Genomic DNA, 23,848 nt, shown 5'->3' with positions numbered 1-23,848 from the left:
ATAGCAACCTGGAAAGTTGCAAAGTTATACTAATGAGGTTACAGAATCCTTCTGAAGTTGCTTTCTAAAGTTTAAACCTCTGAACATGTCAAATTACAAAAGAAGCAAAATTCAATCAATCAAGCTGTACATGGATTTTTTATGTTGCTCTTTTCAAATCATTATACTATTGCTTTTAAATTTCATCACATATTTACAACCAGAAGCTGACAGAACTATTATTCTAATTCAGCAATTGAAGGAGCTCTCCTTGCATTGCCAGAAACGCCAATCACACTTCATCTCTTTTACTCAATTAAATGTCAACCTTATAAATATTACAGGACTGTGAAGCAACCAGCTTTCTCTCTGGTGCCAGGCCATAATTATATTAAAAAAGAATCCTACAAAATCAAAGCTGGGAGATGTTAATATGGTATTACAAATTGAAACAGAGCACAAGCAAGTGCGGTAAAAGTGTGTGTGTTAAAAATAAATGGATGCGTTCAGCTATTAAGCTACTTTGTACTAGGATAACTTATGAGAATTTAGAGCAATCTTCCAAAATACCCCATCCTGAGAAATCGGAATTTTACCTACTCGTAGCAATTCTCATTCTCTGAATGAAGATTTCCTGCACACCTCCCAGGTCACTTCTCTGACTCAACATCCACCCCAGGAGAAGTTTTCAGATTGTCCTTTAAAACTTGAATTTTCTCCCTTGTACCACTTGAGTTTTAATATGACTACTCCTCATGCCTCCCTCCCTGTAAAGTCTCAACATGTTGGAGCTGGGAGTAGCCTGGGAGATGATTGTGTTAATCTTAAAGGAAATGCTCATTCCATTGATCTTGCATGCTTTCCATAAATCAGGTTGTACAGCAGAGCTTTCTGCTTTTACCTGGATTTTGCTTTGTTGTACAACCGATTTATCTGCTGTCTTGTGTCATGCCGTTGACATAGTCGTGGTGAGCCTCGTTCCAAGCAGAAACGATTACCAAATGTAATGTTATACAGCTACCAATTATCTAAGGGCATCCTTCAAATATACTGTATAGTCTTCTCTCTAATGTGGCTGAACTTGCAAGCTTAAGATACGGACAGTACTTTTCGAACCATCACTAAATAGTTCTATATTTAGGTTCCTTGCTGTGAGGATCTCCTAGAACTGGAGGCAAAAGGATCCTAGCAGCATGGAAATACCACCTTAAGAGTGGTGATTCCATTGAACTGGAAGAGTGAATAAAGGACTTCTGTGGTTAAGTTACAGATAGGGTTAGAAGTTATGAGACACAACATTTGATAAGCCAGATTGTATTCTTTTCCTTTGTTAAGATCTGATCCCCATGTTTTTTTATAAACTGACCAAAGAGTTACAAATGAAAACAACAGCAGCGACAAATCACATTTATATTAGCGCCTTTCGTGTCGGGAGGACATCCCAAGTCGCTGGACAGTCAGGAATTTGGACCCGAGCAGGCAGTTGGGATCAGGAGAGGGTGACATTCAACTTTAGAAAGTTAACTCTCATCCAGGACTTGATGTCCGACAGCTAATCCATCAGGACAGCAGTAGTCCTGGAGTTGAGGGTGGAGGCAGAGAGATAAGCGTTGCATGTCATCTGCATACATGTGGAAGTTGACCCCATGTCTGCAGATGATGTCACCAAGAGGGAGCATATAGACATTGAAAATGTTATAAACCATAAATTAATTTTGGTGTGTAAGACTACAGCTGATCACAGAATGCAGTGAAGCACCATGAAGCTCATCACATCATCCAGAATAAACAATGTGCCACAGGAAGATGGAACTTCAATGACACAACTAGCTCCTGTTGCTAACCATGCAGCTATCAATATTATACTACAAGAGTAATGATGGAGGAGGTGAATACTCCCAGGTTAAGTCCACTCTGGTTTGTTTTAGCAAGAAGCAAATTCAAGTGCTAAAACAGAACTTGGTGAGCTAACTCCTGGATAATTGCACATTTCCCTACATGTTGCCTTTAGAATCAAGGGAAATTGGTCACTCAAATAAATAAAATTGGCCACTCACTCCATGGATGCTTGTGGGACATTGCTATGCAAATTGACTGCCACGTTCACCCACAAAAAACAGTCACACCACTTTATAGTATATCTGTGAAGCACTTTGAGATGTTTTGATGTATGATTGGGGCACTAAATCAAATGCAAGAATTATTATTATTATTATTAAGGGGCTTCTATTTTTAATAGAATTTTCAAAGATACATTTCCATTGTGTTCTGGGATTCCATTCACTTCAAATTCAAATCATCCCAACCCACCTTTATTTTTACCTATAATTTTGGCAATTCTTAGGAGCAAAATGCTAAGCTGCCTCTGATCTGGTACCATTGGAGTGTAATGGAGACTAAGGAAATGCAGCATTTGAGTAACTCTTCGCTAGGTCAGTTACCCAATGGAGTGTTGGTGTTTGAGATTCTTATTAAATAATGTATGGAGATTTTTTTTCTTTAAGGATCATTCGATTGCTAGCATTAAACATTCAAACACAATTCTCTTTCCTGACTGTATCATTCATTCATATATACGCACACAGAAGTGTTTACAATCCTTCTATTGACAAAATCCTTTGAAAAATGTTTCGAGTAAGAATAGTCTTCTGCAAAATTCTTCTTAAGAGATTTGAAATGCATGTCCAGAAACAGAAAAGCAGGAAAACACCTGATATTACGAGGAGCTTTGACATTATTGTTCTATTGGTACCAACAAAAGAGACCAAGTATGTTGGCAATTCTTTTAGGATGCTTCAGTAGCTGAAAACCTAAAAGGAACAAAAGACAAAAATTAGCAGGAAAGGTTCAACATTTTATGAACATACAATTCATTTGGAGGTTTACGTTCTTTAAATCAGCTCCATTGTTCACTAATAAAACTAGGAAAATTTCACAAGACACTGCGACAATTAATGAGAAAAGTGAGATGAATGAAATAACAATCCTTTTATTCATATTAGATAGAGGAAAGAACTGTTCTCGTCTGAAACAATCCGTTGCATTACAATCAATGTTCTGCCATGATCAGGAATTAAGTAGGAACTGACCTTTGAAACCTGTCTATTAGTTTCTTTATCATTTTCTCTGTGATGCCAGGACAGCTTGCTTCCACAAGATTAATGCTTTTTTCAAGTTCCTCTATTGCTTCAGTCTTTCCCACATTATCTTTTTCCTTTTCTTTGAGCTGTTTTGAGAAAATAGAGCAATGTCAATGTAGTCCTTCTTAAACACTGCTTTGTGAAAAACGAAAACTGTTATTTCAAAAGGCTTCCACACTGTGCTTACCTCAGCAAACAGAGGAGTAATTATAGTCGATAAGCAAGCTGATAATTTCTTCAGATCCTGATCCTAGATAATGAAAGAATGTAAATGATGGGACTTTAGCATTACAAGCATGGTAGTATGATTCAGCGATAGTAGCATGCAATCCTCAAATAACAACTACTCTTACAAACACAAGCATTAATATATAGCAAACCTACAGCACTAATCTTCCAACCACTGTATCCTTTCTAACTCAATTTATCCTTTACTCACTGCCTCTGACCATATCCCTCTTATATTCCAGCCATGTTTCACTCATAGAGTGTGGCATCTCTATCACCCGGAAAAGCAATCCTCCAATCGAATAACAACCGGGTTCCTACTTACTGCTAGGTAAACAGAGGCGTGTGGAGTAAGGAAACTTGCCCAACATTTCGCCTTGCCGGGAATAGAAACCAGGTCTCTTGCTTGCGAGACAAGTGCTCTAACCACTGAGCTACAGGACTCCTCTAGGGCATCTATATGGAGAACAAGTTTATAAGGCAAGTCCACATGCCTGTGATTACTCAATTGGTGGATCACTTTTCCGTGAGTAATAATACCTTTTTAAAACAAAATCATAATAATTTGATCATTCAATCCATGACTGTTTGTGGGACACTGCTGTGTGCAATTGGCTGTTGCGTTTCGCCCACAAAATATACATTCAATTCACTTTGCAGTATATTCTGTGAAGCGCTTTGAGACGTCTCAATGACATGACAATGCGTTATATCAAATGCAAGGATTATTATTATTTAGACCTCTTGTTGATATTTAATCACCTGCCTGATACATCAATGACTATGACTTCTAGCTGAAATCAATAAAAGGTTGCAACATGCCTGATCTGAACTTCAAATAATGTTGAAGGAGGACAAGATGAAAAATCAACAGTAATTAATTAACTGGTTTGTATGGGAACAATTGTTATGATTTCACTACAGATCTGCAGTATGAGATTGCTTGGTAAACTGCAATTCAATGCAAGATTTCCATGTTCTGACTTGCTTTCTCAGTCATACATTAGTATGCACTAAAAATGACCCATACATCCAGAGGCATGCACAATCACCGATTGCTGCTGGTGCTGTCACATTAACCTATTCTCTACTGCTGTTGTGACACAACAGCAGCAGCTACTGCTCCCACTAGCCCTTTACATTGGGAGCAGTAGTTCTGATCAGAGATGAAGGGGAGGGCATGACTTCCTTCCCCCAACCGCTCCTGAATATTTGTGGGAACACTGCACATTCCTGAAGACTGAAGTGAAGTTAAAAATAAACCAGCAATCAGATTTATGCCACCAGTAGCCCTGGCCCTTCTTCCCATCTCCCTCTTCAAACACACAAAAACACAGAACTCAGTCAAACCTTGCCTCTTCACACTTCTCCCCCTAAAAATCAGTCGCTGCCTTTTACAAATGAAAGAGTCTCAGGTTTCGATAACCCAGCAAGACTTACAGGCAGAAAATCATTAGACATTGGTAGCGTGGAATATGAGGAGTAAACAGACTGAGAGGAAAGAAAATCTCATTGCTCACAGAATATGTTACAGCTGCCTGTTATTTAGCACTTACTGTTCCATTCTGCATTTTCTTTGAATCAGGTTTTTTCCTCACTGTGGTGAAGTTCCATTCAATGGGCATCGAGCCTTTATTCTCCTTGTCCTGGTCTGCCCTACAGGTACAAAACAACAAAAACTCTTAATGGTGTGTGACAGATTCATTCAAACACTGCAGAAAATTCAATCTGAACCTTCAAATTTACAGGCAGTGATTTGTTTTTCAATACGGCCTCCTTGGTCCCATCAACCACCCAATACCTCAGGTATTGATATAGACAGCAAGTTTCAGCATGCCCTGTGATGCCATAGTATTATACAGTGAGTGCCTATTTCGAACTCCGCGTCTATCACAGCCACACCTAATTTGTGTCCACCAACACCCACAGGTCTAGGAGGGATCTTTAGGTAGTCTTTCGAAATAGACATCCTAGCCATATTTTTTCCTTTCTAGTCCTGAGTCATAAAACGACCATAGGCTACTCAGCATTGCTCCAGGTGATATCAGATAATTCAAACAAAGGATCAAACCTGGGACTTTACTGCTCTATATTACTCAGTGCCTCCCCTGTACACTGCATTTACTCAGAGCCAAAAGCAGCTTTAGAATGACATTTTCAACAGTGTCAAGCAGTCAATGTTTAGCTATGATGTTAGAGGTACTTACGAATCCTCATCCGAACTGGAGTCATCATCGCTGTGCCCTTCTGCCTTCCACCTCTTGTACCTGTCGATTAGTTCTGTTAAATAAGAAGTCTTCTTGGAATTTTTGGTTATGAATCGGTGTTTCAGAAGCTCCTTGGCTGTTGGTCGCTAAAGAATTTGGGAAAAAAAGAGGTAAATACTAATATGTCAACAGTCAAACATATTTGATAACATCCAGTACAGGACACATGCTGAATATAAGGTCTTCAACTCTGGCTGTGTCGGGCAGGGGAATGCTAAGATTTCCGTACCTGGTGGCCCTGAAAGTGGCCAGAGTATGAACAAGTAGTTTTCAGAAGTGACCGATTTAAAAGAATCAGATTCAAACCTCAACCCAACGCTCTTTTATTAATAAACAGAGCGGCAAGGAAGGCAACGATAGAAAATATAATGTTAAATACTTACAAATGAAGGGTCCTTGTTCAGGCACGAATCTATAAATTCCTTGAAAGGTTTAGTGAACTCTCCTGCAAGTGTTGGTGGGTTGTTCTTGGGGATAAGAAACAGGACCCTCATTGGATGCATATCTGAATTGGGTGGTTCGCCCTTGGCCAGTTCAATGGCAGTGATTCCTAGTGACCAGATGTCAGCCTGCAGAGGTGGGAGGTAAGACAGGTTCAGAAAACACTATCACAATGCATGGCCTGTTCATCACGTGCTTAGAAAATAAACTGTTTGAAATCAAAGCTCCTCTTTCAGTGTGACTCTAATTATAAGACAGCAGAAAGCTAGCTTGAGCATAGTGTGTTTGAATTATAATTTTATTAATAAAAGCAATAAAATTCTTTCCATTCCACAACTTCCGTTTAGCTGACAATTATTAACTCTCACAACCTGCTAAACTATCACACTTCCAAGACTGAATGAATAGGTGCAAGAAGTAGCAGCATCTGATGATGAAAGGAGATGTCCTGGCAAAACGGTTAAATAGGGAGATAGGCAGAGCTTTAAACTACTAAGGGGGAGAGGGTGGGAGGGTTACAGCTACAGTTAAACGTAAACCGACATTGCAAGGAACAGTCATGGTTGTAGAGCTGTGTAGTGACTTGGGAGATAAAGAACAGAGTGTAGGGACAAAAAGCTCAACAAAGGAAATAGGGCATTAACGAGTAGGGGAAATAGTAAGAGGTCAAATTTAAAGGCACTACATCTGAATGCACAAAACATTCATAACAAGATAGAAGAATTAAGTGCACAAATAGACATAAATGGGTACGATCTAGTGGCAATCAGTGAGACGTGGTTACAGGGAGACCAAGGGTGGGAGCTAAACATTCGACGTATAGGAAAGATGGGCGATGTGGAAAACGAGGTGGGGGGGTAGCCCTGCTCATAAAGGATGAGATAAAAACAGTAGAGAGGAAGGATTTTAAATCAGAAAATCAGGATGTAGAGTCAGTATGGGTGGAGGTAATAAACAACAAGGGGCAGAAAACACTCGTGGGAGTAGTTTATAGACCCCCAAACAGCAGTTACAGTATTGGGCAGGGTAGTAATCAGGAAATTAGAGGAGCATGTAGCAAGGGGAATAGTGGGTGATCTCAATCTTCATATAGACTGGGAAAACCAAATTGGCAAAAGTATATTAGAGGATGAGTTTATAGAATGCATTAGAGATAGTTTTCTAGAACAATATGCTGAGGAACCAACAAGGGAATAGGCTATCCTAGATCTTGTTTTGTGTAATGAAATAGGGTTAATCAGCAATCTGGAAGATAAGGCTCCTCTAGGGCAGAGTGACCATAACATGATGGAATTTAACATTAAGTTAGAGAGTGATATAGTTGAATCCGAAGCAAAGGTCTTAAATCTAAATAAAGCCAACTTTGCAGGTATGAAAGAAGATTTGGTTTTGCAGACAACAAAGCAATCCAGCCACGTAGCCTGAAAATAGGCAAAGGCCCAAAGTTATCTTTTGCGGTTCTACATTATTGATATACTTGCATTGTTCTGGCAGCACTCACCAAAAGCAAAATTGCAAAACTCTTGTCTAAGGAACTGAGATCATAATACAGGGGATTGGTACAGTCCACTAAGTGGAACTTTTGTTATTTTGGACCCTATATAGCAATGGGCACGACATATGTACAGTGTTATGTAAGTCAATTTCTTTAAGTGCTCAGCACAGTTGCATTGAAACCAAGAATAAATCCAACTATAATGTCTTGAAGAATGGAATTTGCCCTGTAGCATTTCAGACCTGTTATATAACTATAATGCAAGGAGCTGAGATATGAGAGGTGATGTCTGACTTAAATAGAGCAGCTGTAATATCAATTCCGAGCTGATGGGCATGGTGTCAGGTGAGGGTTCGGGAATTAAAACTTGTCTTGAACTGGTAATCCCTGACAAGAGTGTAAACATGAACTATGGCAGTGCTCTTACCTTTGAATCATAAGCGGATTGTTGAATCACCTCTGGGGCCATCCAGAATGGCGTGCCTACGAAAGTATCACGCTTGATCTGTGTGTCCGTTAACTGACCAGCTACGCCAAAGTCCGCCAGTTTAACCTCCCCTTGCTCAGAGAGCAAAACGTTGGCCGCTGAAGAAGAAATAAACGTTCAGAAACAAGTAGCGTTTCGCACCGGATAAAAAGCAAACGTACTCGGTAATATCAAGACATACCTTTTATATCTCTGTGAATCTTTTTTTCGGAGTGCAAGTAGTCCAAGCCTTTGAGTATTTCCTTCAGCATGGTGGCAATCTGGAATTCATCAAATGCACCAGCTCGTAGCTAAGAGAGAAAACATTGTTAAACAAACACACGCAACTAAAACCTTACTTCAATAACTTACTTAGTTTAGACCAGGTGAGATTCCAGTACTTTCAGATCCAGCAAATCCAGAATAATGAAACTCTAAGTATTCGCCATGCTGATACTAAGTACCAAAAAAAACCTTAAAGATGTGGAAAGGATCTTGTGTACTGAATGGAATCAAATAAGCCAAGAGAGTATAATGCAATTTAGCCAGCCCTGTAGTATTACAACTTGCACAAGGACAACTATTAAAGCTTTAGATACAATGAAAGACCTTCAGAGGGATGAGCTTCTGATTCACGACTTTGCTCTTTTTCTCCGAAATCACATGCAGAAGACTCAAGTGGTTTCGAAGACTATCAGAAAGCCCCATTGAAGGCACTTGCACTATGTTTCACCCACAAAGTATATTCTGTGAAGCACTTTGAGACATCTCAAAGCATGATAAAGCACTATGTCAAATGCAAGGATTATTATTATTATCATACTGTAGAAAAGAGCATAACTGGTATTTTTTAATGCTGATTTTCTTTATCAACTAAGGTGTTTGACTCCCTTTTTTCCCTCCCCTCACACATAATGCGTGGGCATACTTTTCAGACACACCCATACACATCATAATCAACTATTGCAACCAGATTGTGTATGGATTAATTTGAAACTGCTATTTGTTCACAGCTCAGTTATGGTAAGGCTAGTTCAACAATTATAACCTTATCAGCAATTTCTTTATGAGTTTCAGACAATGATTATTAGGTTTCCTACATTTTATAGCATTAAAGTAGATGTTTATTTCAATGCAAGGGCAACCTTTGTACTGTAAATATGCTAGAACTTCTCTCCCATCTATTGCATTCTGTTCTTTGTTGTTGTTGAGTGCACTGCTCAGAGGCACTTCATGCTCTGCATTGAGAGATAATGGACATGAAGAAGGTAATTGATAGAGAGAGTAGCACAATTTAAGGGATTCGGATGACCTTGTGCACTTCAAGAATGAGCCTCAACCACTTTCTATATGTTTTCTGAACTCCCAGATTGCAACCACCTTCATCACCTTCCTGCCTTTCTGGTATTTTAATTTTATTTTCTGTTGTTTTAATTATTTTTTTAGAGAAGTTTGAAAACTCAGAGCGATGTTCAGATCTGCCTCGGAAACCAGTAGGTCTGTGGAAGCACAGGAAAAGCAATGTATGATTCTCAGCATCTACACGAGTTTGTGGATCTCTATTCTCTGGGGCTTGTGCTGTGCACTGGCAACTATATAATATAATAATAATAATCCTTGCATTTGATATAGTGCCTTATCACGTCTTCATGAGGTCTCAAAGCACTTCACAGAATATATTGCAAAGTGAATTGACTGTGTATTTTGTGGGCGAATACATTGTGAAGGCGAAGCTGGGGAACGAAACTAAATGGAAGGTCCTTCATTCCCATAACCTTTAATACTGTGCGCTGAATAATCACGAAAACAGGATTTTCCTGTTACTAGTTTATTCTGAAACCACAAAATGTTTCAACATCAGTTTGCCCAAGCACAAAACTGGATTTATGTGCTTAAAAAAAACAAATAGTAGATTGCTGCCTAAAATAACCATGATTGGAATTTGCATATTCTGTGAACAGGCTGCTTTCTCTGCATGTAAAGTGCGGGCTCAAACCAAAGTCTGCCCTGCTAATATGTTTACTGCAGTAGAGACCTCATATGCCCTACTCCCTTCCCACACTCATCCACCCACCTGAGCTCCTGTGCAGGTGACTGCGACTGACCAGACTAAAATGGATGAAACTAAACTCTAAGCAACAGCAGCTGTTGGGGGGAAGGGGAAGGAAGTTGCATTCCCATCCCCGCAAGACTCAAACCTTCCGGTCTGTACGATTCTGATAGCAACTGAAAGGTCGACCACCAGAGTCTGGAGAGGGAAACGGAACTCAGTAACCACACACTGCATATTAAGGCAGGTGAGGCTGCACCTTTATTACATTCTCGAATGGCATTGCTCTCTCTCTCTGCAAACAGGATACCTCCCTGCTCTTTCAGTAGTAGACGTGGGTCTCAGAAACCATAAAGAAACACAAGGATGGGAATGTAGTCTATTCAATGAGATTAAAGGAACTGCAAAATATAGTCAGTACCCACTTCACACATTGTTTTGCCACTTTGTTATTTGGATTACGATTTTGACCTCTCTGTGTGCATCATCATGGGTTGAACACAAACATGATTGGTTAGAAAGAGGAAGAAAAAAACTTTCACTTTCAACCGAAATGGAGGCTGAACTGTATGACTGTATGATCTATAAGGAGCCCAGGAAGCAGCAGGAGAGAGAGAGAGAGAGAGAGTGGGGGAGGGTGCTCGGGGAAACCAGCACTGTGTTACGAACATAAGGTTCAATCGCGCTTTATTGGGAGGTGAGAATGCTGTGGAAATTGACCGGGATTGAAATTAATTTGGTTTGAAAAACAGCGATGCTTGGAATTGGATTTAGAGTCAAAGCTGAATGAAGCTTCAAGCTGAAATGTAGTGAATTCACTGTGCATTCCCCTGCCTCGCATTCTCGTCTAGCTAACCACAAAATAGAAAAGGAAACCACAAGTCAAAGTGTACATTACTTCATCAGAAAAGGAAGTTAAAGTGGCCTCTGAGGGTCAAAGGTAAAGAAGCAATAAGGTCATCATGAATAAAATGTTAAAAATCCATGGCTAATTGTGGAAGATTGTTGTGTGTAAATAGACTGACGTATTCACCTTGGAAATATGCAGTCACTGACTACACTTTACAATATATCCTTTGAAGAACTTTTGAGACACCCTCCTGACATGAAAGGTTGTATATCAAATGTAAGGATTGTTATTATTATCAGTGCTTAAAGAGGGAGGCTCACCCACCAGATTCAGTTTTAACACAATTTGCTTGTTTTAATCCTTATTATTTCAGTAATTGTGGTGCTTTGCTTACCCCCACCGTAATTTTGAAAATGGCGGGTGGCTCCATTCTGACTTCATGTCCATTCATGCGTGAGACCCTCACAGAGTCTGTAGCAAACTGCGGAATGTTACAGGTGCCATCACCATGTAGATTATGTGAATGTGTATCTCATGTGATACCATCGCTCCGCTGACCGTCAGCTGGATGCAGCGTTGGCCGACAAAGACACAAGAGGCAGCAGGCACAGCCGTGGTCACCTCAAACAGGCCGACGACTCCCTTTGTCACATCAGCAAATCCTTCAAAATGCTTTTCAAATTCAACGTCTAAATCAGACTTTTCATAATAACACTGCATTCCAGCAACCCATTTCTGCAGCTCAGTCACTCGTATCTATTTGAGTTCTGCTGGCTCAGCAATGTTAATCCACAATACAACAAGAGGCAGGGATTGTCTCTATCTTTCTCTCCTGGAGATGTTGACTCTTGTTGCTGTGCAGTTCCACAGACGCCACTAGCTCTCCGGTGACTCTACCGAGCCGACTGTGTAAGCCTCGAGTGTGAGTGATAGTGGGCAACTTTGACCATGAAGGTTTCATAGTCAACTGAGCCTGGTTTGGGTTCTGTTCTCACCTGACTTTAACACCTCCAATAGGGTCACTAGATAGTGATGAGGAACAAGATCGTGGCTGAGTTTTTCTTCCTCTCTAGTGCAGAAGCTCGAAGATCAATTGCCAGGTCCCAAACTGAAACTCACCTACTCAGGACAGGACAGGAATCAAACCTGTGATCCACTAACCTGTGATCTTTTGCTTTGTATGTTCTAGCATTTTTACCCACCAGTCCAAGGAACACTCATAACACATAACACAAGATAGGAAGCCCCTATTAATGTCATTCTAATAATGCAGTAAAACATAAATATTGCAGAAAGGAAATCTTAGATAACATATCCTGGAGATAGAATTTTGTGCTAAACAACTGCAAATTATTTTTCAATAAATCTGCAGTAAAATCATCACAATGTTTACCTCTCATGCAGCAAGGGCGACATGCAAAGGTTTGCTGTCTCTGAAGCAGTTCTAACCAGTTGGAAAAAGTAAGCAAATGCCAAATAAACCGGCACACAGAACTGAAATAGAACGCGTTGCAAATAATAACAGCTACCAGGGAGTGGTGGCCAGGCTTCATTCGATGGGTCTCAATTGCTCGAGTTGTGCTCCTTGGTTTATAATTCTATACTAACTGAATGTTTGTTAGATTAAGCTCTTTTAACCATGCACAAGCACCCATCATCCTGGTTTTAATCTAGTGAGGTTTAGTTGACTGTGACATGAATTCTTCTCCTCCCCTCCACTCACACTGGTTATTAACATGCCAGTGGTGAGTGAGAGAAACACATGTTTGCCCTCAGCAATTAAAAGCATTCTGTGTATTCAATAAATTGAAGCTGTGAATCAAGTCAAGACGTTCCTCATTATTCAGGACACTGTCAATGAACCTTCATCTTTGAACCTTCAAACACTGCACAAATTTCCCGTTTTAGCTTGGGAAGAAAATACCAGCCACAAACAAACATGTCTTTTACAGGAATCAAAATGGAGGAAATCTTCCCTGGCGGAATGATGAAACACTTTCTAGGTTCATTTCCTAGATCACTGCTCACTCAGAAAGCAAACAAAAGGCAGATATGTTGCCCTTTAAACATAGGTATCTCCATGACAACAGTAAGTAGGCTTAGCTTTATAAAAAGGTAGTACTTACTAGATCTAAGGCAGAGCCTCCTCCTAAGTACTCCATTATAATCCATAACTTTGTGCCCTGTTAACAAAAATACAAGGTTTTCATTAGTTTATATCAATCAACAATAATCATTCAACGCACAATCTAGCTTCAGCTTGCCTCAGTTGGTAGGCTTGTGAGTTCAAAGCCGCAATGGGATATTTGATCTTATGGTCTAGGCTAACACTCCAGAGCAGCATTGGGGGGCGGGCTGTATTATTGGGGTGTTTTCTTTTGCATGAGACAAACTTAAGTCAGCCTGCCTGTTCAGGTAGGCCTTAAAGATCTCCCAACGCTACTTGAAAAGAGAAGGGAAGTTTCTCCTGGTATCTTGGCAATCAATTGGCATTCACTTCCTGGCTGTGTGTGTGTGTGTGTGAGATTGCTGTATGCAAACTGGTTATTGCGTACACCTACATTTTGTCACAATAAGACGTTATATCAAATGCAAGGATTATTATTAATTATAATGCTCCATCCTTGTCTGCTGCCCACCTTCAGAACCTTTAATAAACCTAAGAGAAAGAAAAGCTTTGGCACCTGGTGACATCTGGTTCTTTTTACATCTGTGTGGTTTTACTGCCTGAACGTGGCCCTATCCTTATCCCAGAACTTTACTAATGAATCTATTATTTTCAGGATCGGATGAATAATTTTGATGGTAAAATTCGAAAACTTGGAATGTGAGACACGTGCAAGAGATGATTAAAAACACAGGAGCTAGATTTGTAAACAAAAATACAGCGCAATCTCCTGGCAGCACACTCGTAAAAAAAATTCCTTTTAATCCAACACAGAAAATGGCTAAAACTATTGGCAGAATTTCTGCCGAGCTTACAAATTTTCCTACAGTCTTGCACCTCCCTATTGCCCTCTCCATGGGCAACACGCTGAGCAACAATATAGTTTTGACGATCCAGTTTTGATATAGTTTTAATATAGTTTTAATATAGTTTTGACGATCCAGTTTTGACCACTGAGTGGCGCTGTACAAATGACCAGCAATTGCCTTGCAGTATTGATAAGACACCAATTCAGCTCGAGTGGTTGCAGTTACACTATAATGCCTGGTTTATCTTCCGAGACTCTTCTAACACTGGTTCTGGGGCTGTCAGTGCTGCCGACTTCTGTTTAAACCTTTGGGCACAATGAAAAGCACCAGCACATTGTAGAATTCCACAGATTCTGCCCTGAGCACAGAGCAGAAAACTGGAACTAATCCCCTGTGTAAAAGACCAGTAATGTTTCGGTTTGAGGGAGAGCGGTTACATGAGGACAAGAGGAAGGGTGAGGGTGTTGGCACATAATGCATTTTCGTTTTCCATATCCAAACATTGTTTAGTAAAAATTTCATTTTAAAGGATATACAGTAATTCCAGTTATAATCTCATGTCCAACCTGATTTTCAGGCCAAAATGTGAATATCAAATTGGCTCCTTGCACAGGACAGGATTCTCCATGCTTTGTTTACTTTACTAGCTTGTCCGATCTCCCTCTGCCTTGCCCCTTCCCTCCACTTGCCTTTTTCAAGGCTCGTCTCAAGACTTTCCTCTTTGACCATGCCTTCGGTCACACTCCCATCTCCACCCCGAATGCCCTCCATCTCTCTTGACTCCAACCACCAGCCTGGCTACAACTCTTCACTGTCCAGCCCCTTGGGACATCTTGCAGATTTGAAAAGCGCTGTATAAATGCAATTTGTTTCTTTGTTTGTTAGTGGGTGCAATACAGGGGTGGGTGGGTGGAACACATACTGCCTTCAGTGACTGCATCAGGGACACCACAATCTTCCAACACAAGAAGTAAGTGTCCCCAAGGAAAAAAAGAAAGACTCTGTGCCCACAACTGATGATTTTACTCAAAACAGCCAGAAACTGCTCAGAAGCCAACTGATCTGTTTGCAGACCCAAGGTTAAAGAGGGCCCCATAGTAAGGCCCTCCCTAGCCTCTGTAGCTCTAAGGCGGTTTCTGGATCCACTCTCTGTCAGTACTTTCCTGGTCTTCCTTCCTTGGTCAGAATGACTAAGCATCTGTGTTGAAACACACAGAAGGAAAAAGCTTTAAGGCACAAAAAGGACTCTCACAGCTTTGAGTGTTAACCCACAATATTTTCCAAATTCTGCATGAGACTTTGTTTTATTTGCAGTTGAAAAATCGTAGTACAGAACTCCCTTGTTCAAAGACTGTCAGTTAAAGCACTGACCTTGTTATAAAACCACAGAACGGTGGCTTGTAACTTTTCCACAGGATATTCTTAGCTGTTTAGGGAGACTTTTCCTGCAGATTACTTCACTATATCATGTATAAGAAATCTGGGCTCCCAAGGCAGCATTAAAATGAGGATGGAATAAGCTTTTCTTGTGACAAAACAATATTCTGTCACATTCCCACAACCATCAAACTGATGATATTTCACCTACTTCCTCTGCACCATTTCTTCAAACAAAATGAAAAGGCAGGAGCAAGAAACAGAAACCAAAACTTTTCAGACTTGAATGTACCTAATCATACAGCAAATAATCAAACCTGTGACACTCCCTATGAAGTCTCTGTCCATCAGATATTAATTAACCTTGGCTCAGTAGCTGTATGTAGCATGCGAGGAAAGAATTTCCATCAGGGTGCCCGACATTAAATCCTAACCCAAGATAATTTGCCAACAGAACCAGGCTCAATGGGCAGAACTCGCTAAATCTTAGCTGGTCAACTTGATGACCTAGACTGCCACAGATGAGAGCTCTAGGCTCAGGGGTAGGTGTGGGGAGACATATGTTTGAGCAATTCTGCTAGATTAAAGCAAATCTCCCATCAAACTGAAATAGTTGCTGTCAGCCTTGAGAACTGAATGACTGCCTCTCAGCATGGTCCCCACAACTGATCCTGGATTTTCTTTTTAAAGTCAGGCTGAGCGTACTTTTTCAATAAGAAAACCTAACACAGAACGGACAGCTTAAGGAGGTGCATAGATCCCAGGAGTCAGGTGTGGCACCAGTTTGGACTGGTTGATGAACCAGTTGGGTCAATTTTATCTTAATGCCTCTGGGCTGTAATAACTGAGCACTGAGCAGAGAGAATGCTGCACCTTGGCCCTTTGTCAGCGAAAATCCAGTAAATCCGATGAAGTTCGCTTCAGTGATTGGACATTTCTGCTTATCGAGAGTAACAGCTTCTGATTGCAGTACAGCCGGAGGCTAATTAAACATTTGTAGCCGGAAAGGTACAAGATCGTGGGAGCTTCATCCTGTGCCACATTTTGATCTGTGCCAAGAATGCTCCATCTCTCTCTCTCACTCTCCCTAAAGTAAATAAAGGCTGATACAAAGAATTGACTTCTCCTCAGTGCCATTCTAATGGCCTGAAGAACAAATATCTATCTCAGGCACCGCTAAATTGCAGATTCATTACAAAGAAATACCTCCATTCTGATATTCCAACTGACTGCAAAAAGTCCTGAGTAGATTATCATTGCATCAGATACAGCATAAACTAGATGGGATATCGAAAGCCCTCAAATTATCCTAAACACATGGCTAAACTCCACTCTTCATAGCAGTGCTACCTGCCCCACTGTTACTGATTATGCAGATTATGAACAGCAGTGAACCAAGTGACAAAAATAGGGCGTTTTTTCCGAGTGAGAAATCCTCACTCCTTGCCCGAAAGTTCTCCCTCCTAACTGTGACAAACAGTGTCGACTGTGAAAGGCATTGGTTCCCACGGTTAGAATCCAGCCCTGAATATTCCCCCAAGCCCATTAAGCAAGCTTCTAACCCTGCCAAAGCAGCACACAACTGCAACATTACCAAAAGAAAATTGATGTAGGTGTAACAACTCTATGTGATTTGATGTTAAAGCTAATTTTTTTAAAACAATATCCACCCACTTGCATTTAAAATGACCCGCAATTATAACATGTATGTAATTATTACATCTGTGCAATGTGGCAGGGCTGAAAATACAGATAAAATAATCGGGCTGGACTTTGAAAGAACTCTAAAGGTAAGCAGCCTTTGTTTACAGTCTAATCCCTCCATTTTGGGCTTTAGGAGATGGGGCCACCAACAGACCTAGAATCCAGCTTCAATCACGTCTAATGGAATCTTTGAGCTCATCTCTTCAGGCCTCTTCAGGAGGAACTAAACCACAAATTATCTTTTCTTGGTCTGCTGTTTCTCAGAAGTAATCACTGCTGTCATCAAGTTCACTTCAAGAAGGGGGGATTTCTTGCTTCCAGCAGACCGACTTGACAGCAGATTATTCTCCGAAAGTCACTTGTAAAGCACGAATTGAACATGTACATGACAATACCGTTGGTGATGTACAGTAAACAGGTGACATCTAACCATGTATTTTCCAGGAAGCTACATGCGATACCTTGTATCTCCCAGTCCTATGGAATTCATTCACCCAGTTACAGTGCAAGCAATCTCCACATTTCTATAGAAGTCTCAGTCTACTGTAGAGTCCCTTCTGTCTGAGGTGGTTCCAGATGATTTCACTGTATTATATATATATAAATCGCTTTGTGACGTCAAGAAGACGTGAAAAGCACTGCATCAAATGCAAGGATTATTATTATTATTATAAATATGACATTTTGGACGTTTTATATTTTGCAATGCGATGGCAGTAAAGTCAAAAAAACAAACAGGTTTATTGTTCAGGGTCAATGGAATAGAAGACAACAAGCACATTAATTGTTAGTCATCTCCAAAATGTTTACTCTAAGAAAATACGAGTTGTACTCAACCACTGTACTGCCACTGCAAGCCTAAGCAATAGCCCATAAAGTGGTGAACATACTCTACTACCATATTTCATTCTTTGAGGCTTTTGAAATGGATCCATTTTAGCATAGGCGGCTAAATATCAAATGTTCAGCAGGTGTACTGTAATGAAAGTATATCAAAAAATTCCTTTACCTTTAAATATGATCCATAATATTTGGTGACATATGGACTATCGCACTGGCTTAGCACTGTTATTTCCTGCTGGATATCTTCTATTTCATCTTCAGCCTCTTCAAGATCTATGATTTTGATGGCAACTACATTTTGCGACCGATTATCGATTCCTTTGAAGACTTCACCAAACGACCCCTTTCCAATTCGTTCTTGTTTTGTGAAGAGTTCTTCGGGGTCTGCTCTGTGATTCTGCGGAACAGAAACATAACATTAGTACAGCAGATTTTCTACCTTTTATAGCGAAACCCACAGATGCTATGTTGCTAGTTACCAAACCCAGTTTCTGAGAAAGTAAACCCAGAATATTTTCATATTTTCAGTAAGCATATTACTTTAATGTGTTACCAGGAAGGGTTGTTGTTGAGTCCAGGATGTTGGGACTCATTTGAGAACTATTCTCTTGAATACATAATAACTAACCTAAATAATAATAATCCTTGCATTTGATATAGCGCTTTTCATGTCTTCTGCAAAATCAAATACACTGAAAAAATCTAATTCTGACAAGTTTAAAGGAGTTCTTAAAAGTGTAAAGTAGATTAACAGTTTCAATCAACAGTTGTTACCAGTTGTTACAGTCTATAAAAAAGGTTTATACTGCAATTAAAAAAGTTCAACATTTTAAATGTTTCTTTCAGTACCTTGTTACAACACAATATCTTTATGTAGTTATTAATATGAACAAAACCTGATAGCAACAATAATGTTCTTCGCCATTAATTAATTACAACTGTATCCAAAGCCAAAGATCAAGGCTCAAGTTTGCGGCCAAATCGTGAAAGCAGAATTTCAGATCCTGTTTGCTTTTCATTCTTTCTTTGTAATCTGCCTCCTACTGTATATCTAGTTATAATGGGAATGGATGTTCTTTAGGAATAAACTTTGATCCATGGTTGATCGAATGTGACACAGAACAAGTGGTGTCTTTCGCAATGTCACACTTTAACAAAGAACAGCATTCATTGATGCAGAATTGTGGATCTTCATTTCAGGAATGTTCAGGCGCTGTCAGTCAGCAAATGATGGGTCAAAAGTTTCTGAAGGTTTTTGTGTAAAACACAAGGTTACCACTGTCTAATAATATATTGAGTACATGTCAGAATGATGTAACAGAAAATTGTATTGAATAGACTGACATCTGTCTAGCTTTGCCCATATTTAAGCTTGGAAAGTTCAATTACATTGAAGATACATCTTCTTAAATCAACCTTTGAATAATTAAAATATTACAATCCTTTTACTGTTGCATATTCCCTTGATGCCTCTTTGTAATCGATCTGATCACCGCAGAACAAAATGTTAAGTCGCTATTACAAAGATGAAACACAGTGTACAGTCAAGTCATTTTTCACCGTTTATTCCATTCACTTCATTAGGATGAACACGTCTCACAAACAGCAGTAGGTATGGAACAAACCAACCTTTTAAAAAAACATAAAGATGACTAATTGTCATGAATCATATGTATTGAAAAGGAGATGTATTAACATGTTGAATGAACTCAGCTTGTCTGTATTAAATTTTTCAGTCAATATCCTGGCCAACTGGCAACTACTGTAATAAACTAAACACCAAAAATAAACTTCAAGGTTTGTTTTCTCATTGCAACAATGTCACTAGTCTTTGGCAGAGCGGGGTCTGAATTAACAAGTCAATAGGGAGCATTGTACTGTGCAGCTTGGCTTGATGACAAGTACATTCATTGAAAAGTTTATTTTTGGCATTTTTTTCCATCCCCCATCTTTTGCGCTCCCCCTCTCTCTCGCTCTCCCATGATTCCCACCGTTCTCTGATCTGAGCAAGGAAAAGTAACAAGCCCCTGACCTCTTCTGATGCTTCTTGCACAACGAAAATCAACCAAGCTCCAGAAGGCACATCACTTCATCTGATTTTGTTCCTTCCCCCCACTCCCTCATGAAGCACTTCTATCTAGCATCACCATCTCCATTCTACCCAAGTCTAACAGTATGGTCAATATTGAGAACTTATCACATGGATAATCTCTGATGGAAACAAGTGTGTCAATTCTATGAGGCAGTTAATTCGTACACCGATGCATTGTACCACCAAGTTGGTAGAGATAAAATTGGCACAGCCCCATTAAACTAGTTGGCAGCAGCATTCAGATACCACAAATGATTCCCATCTACACAAGGCACTGCATCATTATTACCATTCTATAATTACCATTCTATAATTACCATTCTATATTTTTTCTATCATATAGTGGGTATGGTCCTTGGCTAAAAGTGCACCTTTAACATCAGCTCGGTTTGTGATCCAATATCCTTAGCTACATCATTCTGGGTTTGTAAATGTAACCTTAAAAAAAGGGGGATGTGTCTTTTTTACTGATAGGCTGCAAAAAATTGACAGAACAAAATACAATAGTAAAAAAAACTTGGTGGCGGATGGGGGGTGAGGGGGGGTTGGCGAGAGGTTGTTCCATCTGTAATTTAAAAATGTAAATGGTGAGAGCATTGGATTAACTTACACACAAGCTGTCAGCGAGTTCAGTAATTGCATTGTTGATAAATTATACAGTGGTCCTAACATCCAGAATCAGTCAGTTAATTGTCAACAATTGGTGGCTGAATTTGAATGGGAGGTGGGGGAGGAGGGGAATAATTCAATTAAGCCATTCCCCCTTGAGAGTTTGATAATAACTGTGTCAAAAGATATCTTCAGAGGAAGGGTTAAGCAGGTCTGCCTGGTGTCATCTAAGAAAGTCAGGTAGGTTCTCCTTAATCCAAGGCTCTGCTGATGGTCGATCAATCTGTCTAGAACATCAATAAGACTTAAACGGTAGGGTGGACTGGACTGACTAGAACTGTAATACTTATTACCATTTTGCTTATTATCAAAAGCTAAACCAAAGTCCCCAACAGTCAACTAGTTAAATTTTTAAAGCATTGTCACATATTATAATGGAAAGTTCACTTTACATTATATCCCATTATAACAAATTATGCATTTTAAATATTCCGATTGAATGACCTGTGGGTGCTATCAGGGTTATACTTGAGAATACCATTTAATTTTGAAAGCAAACAACATACGGTACTTCACTACTGCCTACAGTGCAATCTCCTACAGGTTAGAGAAAACCATAAACTGATTTACCATGTACAGGACCAGCTTTGTACACCATTTTGTTACAGAGCCTGGCTGCAAACTCAATCTAATGTTGGACACATTGAACAGTGTAATAAGTGAGCAAATGGGAGTAACCAACATACATCATACATGGTATGTATTGCAATTTCCATTTGCTCATTGCTGTGTCTAGGTTAGGCTGGTTGAACTGGTTTCATTTAGATGATCCCTGACTAATTGTAGGAAAGGAAGTGAAGTGAACTGAAGTCCTAAAAAATATCTCTGACTCAACTCTCATCTGCACTATTGTAGCATTAAGCTTTTGAGTACCAAATCTCAACAATCTTTTAATACTGCAAATGTTAATAGCAAAAAAACGTTTCATTGATTCCTGTTTATGGTTGTCTTGAATTATATTTAATAAATGGAACCAGAGAACATATCAAAGCCTATATCATTCATCAGCCGCCCCCCCCCAAAAAGTACTATTGCAGCTTCCACTGTAGTCATTTAAAACAAAGATGTATAAATAGTATCTGAAAGCAGGTTAAAATAGTTGCAAGTGGCAGGTAAATATGTTCCTTTACAGCTCAACTGAAGTTAAAGGAAAAATATTTATTGTAAGTAGCGTGCAACCAAACGATGAATTACCTCCTTTGATTTTACAAGGAAAAGCAATCTGTGGTAACCAGAGTTTATGACAAATATTTGAGGAAGGGGGAGGAAGAGGAAAGAGATTTTGACGTATTCCCTGGATCCACCCAAATGCAATGCTGAATGGCGGTACTGTACATGCAGTCGGCTTAGGCATTCCATTGGAAAGACTGAAACAAGACCGACTGTACTATAAACCCTCTGTGGTATTTCGACATTTTATGGGAAGATGTTGGGCTTTCTCTTTATACTAAACCAAAGACGAGCAATGAAAGAAACAAAATATACGGAGTGTGGAGAATCTTTTGCGGAGCGTTCATGTGATTTCCTGTGACAAACACTGAATGAAATGTTTGAAATGTTTGAAAATGTTTGAAATCATTCCAAATCAGGTAGAAGGAATGAAGTTGGATAGGTACGGCAAGGGATGGAAGTCCATGGTACAGGGTACAATGGGTTGTTCTGGTGAGAAAAGGCACATTGGTGGGTGAGTGTAGCTTGTACTGATATACTTAATGTAAAGTGAAAGATGTGTTTCTAGAAATTAGTTTGATGGTGTTTAAGTCTCAAGACGAAGTTGCTCAACACTTCCAGTGTTGAGGAAAAGTAATCAAAAGTCTGCAGGACAAAGTACGAATTGAAGCAACATGAAAAAGTGGCCACTAGATGCCTCCTAGACAACAACAACAAGATTACATTTGTATAGCGCCTTTCACGTCGGGAGGACGTCCCAAGGTGCTGGACACACGATATGTTGTCGTTTGTAAGGACAGATAGGCTAAGTAGCAACTATTTCTGTGCTATTTATAAATAATTTCATAGCTCTGTGTTTAAGGCATATTGAAATACAATGTTTTGGGAACTGTTTGAATAACTCTGAGAAACGGCATTGTAAAATAGTCTTAAAATATCTCACATTTAAGATCTTAAACCTCAGATTGATACGGAGAGGAAGACTGAAATACCGCTGTATCTTAAAAATATCCCAACGAAAAGTAATTTGTCCTCGTTTATAATCAATATGAAGCAACCCAACAAATCTGGCCGGAACTGAAATGACATGTTGCTTCCTGTCTGCAAATATGAACAAGAGCTCATTGAGGTATTCAAATATCTTAATGTTGCAATTTAGCTCACCTGATGTGCAACTTTTAGGTTTAACCTTGCAAATTTACTAGACTGTAGCTCATGTGTTAAGATCAGTCGATATGATTTGCTGTTAAAGAATTGTGCTTTCGATGTCATGAGGATGGGATTTATTTTTAATTCACTCCATCATTTTGTTCCACATCCCCTCCTCCTCTCCTGAAGACATTTTGACTTATTTTTTCTTCTTCTCTAGTACGACTCCTTGGTTTTCCTCTGGTATCTTGCCCGTGCCTATGATTTGAGTTTGAATCTGACCCTCTTGAGTGCTAGCAGTCTATCTGATCACTGGCACATCACAGTGCAGCACAAATCCAAGTGCGGAAATAATAGAAAATAATATCTCGGGATACAGTATATAGTTTGGGACATGATATGTCAAGCGACTGCTAGGATGGTGGAAGCAAACTAGATGGACCTTGGCCTTCTTTCGCCTGGCAAATTCTTATGTTCTTATGTGATCAACAGCACTATTTTACACAAAGCAAAATATTGCACTTAACACACGGAGATGATCTCTAAACAAAGTTAGACATGTTACGTAGAAACCAAGCTATAGTTGCCAGATGACAGAAATCAAAGCCAACCTGCAATATCTCCTTAAACAGCGACGAGCTGAACTACAACAAAGGATTCTTCAGTTTCATTTCTGAACCCGGAAGTGGCTTCATATTTCTGCTGAGCAGCTGCACCACAAATAACCCAATTGAATTTGAATTGAAACTGGCAAGACCTTTTTTTTAAAAAAAGGGAAAAACGCCCTGTGTAATATATCCTGCAATATAACTCCTTTCAACAGAATGATTTTATCTCTCAGTAATAAACTGTTGAACATCACCCCCCAAAAAAGCGATCTGCTATAACATCCACTGCCAACCCAAGAACTAATGCTCCAAACAGAAGATACGACCCCATAGTCTCTCAACAC

The 23,848-nt window shown here is 39.6% G+C and overlaps 1 protein-coding gene across 1 annotated transcript in view; it reads right to left on the bottom strand.

Annotated features, from left to right (window-relative positions):
* Positions 1-2,153: 2,153 nt before the first annotated feature.
* stk26 (serine/threonine protein kinase 26) overlaps positions 2,154-23,848 on the bottom strand; it is a 37,062-nt gene continuing 15,367 nt past the window's right edge. Inside the window, exons 2-11 of the mRNA XM_042340750.1 lie at positions 17,983-18,213; positions 13,043-13,099; positions 8,219-8,327; positions 7,978-8,135; positions 5,998-6,183; positions 5,555-5,700; positions 4,904-5,003; positions 3,307-3,369; positions 3,069-3,205; positions 2,154-2,789 (exon numbers count right to left, since the gene is read on the bottom strand). Of these exons, the coding sequence (XP_042196684.1) occupies positions 2,765-2,789; positions 3,069-3,205; positions 3,307-3,369; positions 4,904-5,003; positions 5,555-5,700; positions 5,998-6,183; positions 7,978-8,135; positions 8,219-8,327; positions 13,043-13,099; positions 17,983-18,213 (1,212 nt within the window). The 3' untranslated portion in view covers positions 2,154-2,764. The remainder of the gene's footprint in view (positions 2,790-3,068; positions 3,206-3,306; positions 3,370-4,903; positions 5,004-5,554; positions 5,701-5,997; positions 6,184-7,977; positions 8,136-8,218; positions 8,328-13,042; positions 13,100-17,982; positions 18,214-23,848) is intronic.

Source organism: Callorhinchus milii, unplaced genomic scaffold (genome assembly GCF_018977255.1).
Source record: "Callorhinchus milii isolate IMCB2004 unplaced genomic scaffold, IMCB_Cmil_1.0 Scaffold15, whole genome shotgun sequence".
In the NCBI taxonomy this organism is placed as follows: domain Eukaryota; kingdom Metazoa; phylum Chordata; class Chondrichthyes; order Chimaeriformes; family Callorhinchidae; genus Callorhinchus; species Callorhinchus milii.
Note: the sequence above shows the minus strand (reverse complement) of the source record. Positions and strands in the feature narration are given on the sequence as shown.